We start from the raw sequence: 4,547 nt of genomic DNA on the forward strand, positions 1-4,547 counted from the left end.
AATATTAGTTTTGTTATAGAAGTTGTTTGCTTGCTTTTTATCTTGACCTGGTTTTCAGAATGTAGCAATTCTATATTTCTTTCACTAGAGGGCCCTCAATCACTCTCTTTGAATACATGTCTTCAAGAGTTTGTTCCCCTTTCCTTTTTTCAAACCACATGTGTATAGTTTGAGGAAGAAGTATGATAGAATAGTTTAAAACACACAATTTGAAGTCAGAGGTATCTGGATTTTGGTCTCACTCAAACAGACCATTTATCATCTATATTAGTCTCTATAAAAGGAGTATAATGCTACTTAGGGGTGCCTGGGTGGCTCAGTCGGTGTCAGACTCTTGGTTTCAGCTCAGGTCATGATCCCATGGTCATGGGATCGAACCCTGCATTGGGTTCCACACTGATCTTGGACCCTGCTTAAGATTCTCTCTTCCCCCCTCCCCCCATCCCCTGCTTGAGCTCTCCCAAATAAATAAATAAATAAATAAATAAATAAATAAATAACGTTGCTTATATCATACTGCTATTGTGGATAGTTTATTTTCCTTCAAAACATGATAAAGATTATTTTTTTTAATTCTAAGAAACAATGATGATAAATGGGCTAAAATGACAAATGTCAACTACAACATTCCTACATATGTTAACCTCTTAAAATATTATTTATTTATTCATTAATATTATCTTAAAATGCAATAATATAAATACATATTTAAGGACAAAAAAAAGCACACTTGAACCAATTTCCTCAGTAAATCCTAAGAGGGGACTGGAGGTTGAGCTGTATATCTATTTCCATATTGTTCTCCATGGTGAGGTACCAAACATCAGTCTCAGAGAACATTCTGGTCTGAAAATGCCAGATGCTATAGTATAAGGGATATCAGGAGAGTAAGTGCAGTCAGAATAGGGTTAGTGTGCTGGGCACACTGCAGTTTGGTGTTAGGTTTTTCCGTACTGTCTTCTTTCTCTACAACCCATGCCTCTTCTCAGTCCTTGGCAACCTGTAGTGTGTCACCTGAGACAATCACCTGGACTGGCACCACAGCATAAATGATTATTAACTGAGGACTGAGATGTGCTAGCTCTGCCAGTTACTAGAGATGAGATCTTAGATAAGATCATCTCTCAGGTTTCAGATTCTGTAAAAAAAAAATAGGTGGATAAAAACACATATCTGAGACCACATCCATAGTCATGCTGAAGCACAAGTCCTCCATGGACATGACCTATGAAGGCTGCTCTAAGCAGTCAGTAGGGTACTCGATATGGTGGGAGGAGTTGAATAAGAAGCCCAATAAGAAGGTTTGTATCAACTCTGAGCACAGTGCGAACACTCTGCTGGAGACCCTGGGAAAAAAACACTAAAGGTTCTTTCCTACCTGGGCTCCAGGTAGGGAGGGCCTGGACCCCTGGTCACAAAATGGACCAAATGGGGCAGGACGCTGATCCTCTCCTGCCTTGCAGACAGACCTTGGCCTGGCAGTCCTACACAGCAATGGGAGTTCCTGCAGAGACCCTCACTTGCCCTGCTCCTTCTTAGCTTTCTTGCAAAAAAGTTGAACTGCTTTTGTTGGGAAAAGGATACATATCTCAGAAGACTGTTTTAAATGAGATAATACTTTGTAAAGCCTGGACTCTATTATGTAATAGGAGTCATAATTGTCAATTGTCTCCTTATTTTCCCAGTTGTTCCCCACTTTCTTCGTTTCTTTCTTTCTCTGCATGTGGTTAGATTGTTTTTATCTATACTCAAGTCTATACAGAAACAATTTACTTTGACCCAAGGAACACTTGGTCATTAACATAGGAATACAATTTTGTTCAGTTGGAAGATTCCAGAGTGACTGAGTGATTACTACCAGAAGTATCATGCCTAGGGAATCTTTTCTTTCCTTTCCTTTCATTTCCTTTCTTATTTTTCTTCCCTTTCCTTTCCTTTCCTTTCCTTTTTTCTTTTCCTTTCCTTTCCTTTTTCTCTTTTCCTTTCCCTTTTCCTTTCCTTTCCTCTTCTTTTCTTATTTTAATGGGAAATCTTTTTCAAGACTTGAGTATTGCTCTTACTAGAACTGGGAGGTTCTTTCTTGGCAGGTAGGGAAGAAGAGAACTAGCCTGAAGGAGAGAGTGGAGGAAGAATTATACAATTTTCTCGGGTTTATTATACAAAATTTGTGTTTCAGACACAGAATCTATGTATCAGACCACACCGGCCATGTACAACCTGAGTAGCGACCACACAGGTGACTTCACCCTTTTGGGCATCCCTGGCCTCGGGCAGTACCACGTCTGGATCAGCATCCCCTTCTGCTTTATCTATCTCGTGGCCATTGTGGGCAATAGTATCCTTCTCTACCTCATTGCTGTGGAACATAGTCTTCATGCACCCATGTTCTTTTTCCTTTCCATGCTGGCCATGACAGATCTGATACTGTCTACCACTTGTGTCCCCAAAACCCTTACCATCTTCTGGCTTGGTCCCCAGAAAATCAGTTTTCCTGGTTGTCTGACCCAGTTATTCTTTCTGCACTACAGCTTTGTGCTGGACTCAGCTATACTCTTGGCCATGGCATTCGACCGCTACGTGGCCATCTGCTCTCCCCTGAGATACACCACTATTCTGACTCCCAGGACCATCATCAAGATTGCAGTGGGCATCTCCTTTCGAAGCTTCTGCATTATCCTGCCAGTTGTATTCTTGCTCACACGCCTGCCTTTCTGCAGGACACGCATCATACCGCACACATACTGTGAGCACATAGGTGTTGCCCGGCTCGCCTGTGCTGACATCTCCGTCAACATCTGGTATGGCTTTGCTGTCCCCATCATGACGGTCATCTCAGATGTGATTCTCATTGCCGTTTCTTACAGCCTCATCCTCCGTGCCGTCTTCCGCCTCCCCTCCCGGGATGCCCGCCACAAAGCCCTTGGCACGTGTGGTTCCCATGTCTGTGTCATCCTCATGTTTTATACACCTGCCTTTTTCTCCATCCTTGCGCATCGCTTTGGGCACAATGTCTCCCTCACTTTCCACATCCTGTTTGCCAACCTCTACATAGTTATTCCCCCTGCACTCAACCCCATTGTCTATGGAGTGAAGACCAAGCAGATCCGAGATAAGGTCATACTTTTGTTTTCTACCAAGGCTACGGAATGATGTTTCAATGTGCTATGGAAAAGCTGACGTCATTCTATTGGGGATATTAATGTAGTAAGATAGAAAACAAACGTTCTTTTTAAAATGAGAACTGCCTGCAGGTGTTTTTGCATATGAGGAAAATGGTGTGGCCTCTATGAAGGAGACGGTTCTACGTGTAAAAATTCCTTGATGACCTGTTTGCTTGTGGAGCATGAAGTTGCACAGAATTTGATCAGGAAGAAGAGGTGAAAACAGAGAGCTGACTCACTGTGAATGGACCAAGCAATACAAATTTGGAAATTGAGATTTGCAACTGGGCGGGAGGGAGAAAAAATGTGTTAAGTGAGGCAGAGAAACAGAAGAGAGACTAAAAGTGAAAATATCAATGAGGAATTCTTATTGAGGGCATTTGTAGATGAATTAGGAGCATTGGTGGTTATATTCAATAATATTGTCCATGATATGCTTCTGCAGGTCTCTACCAATGCACCCCGTCCCACCATGACACATAAAATCATTTAGTACAAGGGCTAGGAGCAGTGCCATCTACCAGCAGTGCTGTGACGGGGAGGAGAGAGCATGTATTTCTCAACACCTGCATTCTAGCTCCAGTGCTGGCAGAAGAGAGGAGCTTCTAGGCTCCAAGACACTGAGAAAGTGAGCCGCAGAGATGTGCCAGGAGACCTCAAGCCAGTTCAGTGACATAGCGTAGTAGATGTTTAAGTCCCTGTGGGACTTTTATCGACAGAGTGTGTTTCCTGGACTGGAAGAGAGAATCAATTACAAGACACCAGTGCAGTGAAGGGGGATGAGGAGAGAAAATCTACAAGAAATTGACGCATACATGGCAAGATGCATCTAGTTCCACAGGATTAGATTAGAGACAACACTGCCGTGTTCAAAAAAAGATCTAGAGTTCTTACAATAAATCTTTTTTCTTCTTTTGACCATTATCCGCCGATTTGGAATTATTTGTTGGGTACCCACTGTATTGCAACACGGTTCTAAGCATTCAGGAAATGAAGGTTAACGATACAAAGACTCCGCCCTGATCTTGTGGAGCTTATATTCTCAGGAGAGTGACACAGGAGAAACGAGAGAACAAGCTCTACACCTTCAAAGAGGGATGTAACCGATGGAAAAATGCAGCGAATACAGTGATGCACTACAAGTGGACGAGGAGGACAGGGCAGCGAGGACCGCAAAGGCAAAGGCCCTGGGGCAGGACACAGTGTGACATGACTGTGCACAGAGCAGAGGCCAGCGTGTCTGGAGCACAGCGAGGCGGGGATGCAGGAGCAGGGAGGAGGGGGGAGCGTGGCCGGGTCCTGTGGGGCTGGAATCATCGGAACCTCATTGTAGGAGGAGGAAACTGATGCCAGCAGAGTGAACGTGACTTTTCCAAGGCACACAGC

The 4,547-nt window shown here is 43.5% G+C and overlaps 1 protein-coding gene and 1 pseudogene across 1 annotated transcript; both read left to right on the plus strand.

Moving 5' to 3' along the window:
* Window positions 1–1,193: 1,193 nt before the first annotated feature.
* Window positions 1,194–1,393, plus strand: LOC145712449 (copper transport protein ATOX1 pseudogene; annotated as a pseudogene).
* A 705-nt stretch (window positions 1,394–2,098) lies between these two features.
* LOC132662418 (olfactory receptor 52H1-like) lies at window positions 2,099–3,150 on the plus strand. Its single transcript, XM_060607890.2, has one exon. It carries the CDS (start codon window positions 2,188–2,190, stop codon window positions 3,148–3,150), a length of 963 nt encoding a protein of 320 aa, XP_060463873.2. The 5' UTR covers window positions 2,099–2,187.
* Window positions 3,151–4,547: the final 1,397 nt, after the last annotated feature.

Source organism: Panthera onca, chromosome D1 (assembly GCF_046562875.1).
Source record: "Panthera onca isolate mPanOnc1 chromosome D1, mPanOnc1 haplotype 2, whole genome shotgun sequence".
In the NCBI taxonomy this organism is placed as follows: domain Eukaryota; kingdom Metazoa; phylum Chordata; class Mammalia; order Carnivora; family Felidae; genus Panthera; species Panthera onca.

Coding starts and splice junctions, on each gene's coding strand:
- LOC132662418 (XM_060607890.2), top strand. CDS start 2,188: ATGTATCAGACCACACCGGCCATGTACAACCTGAGTAGCGACCACACA.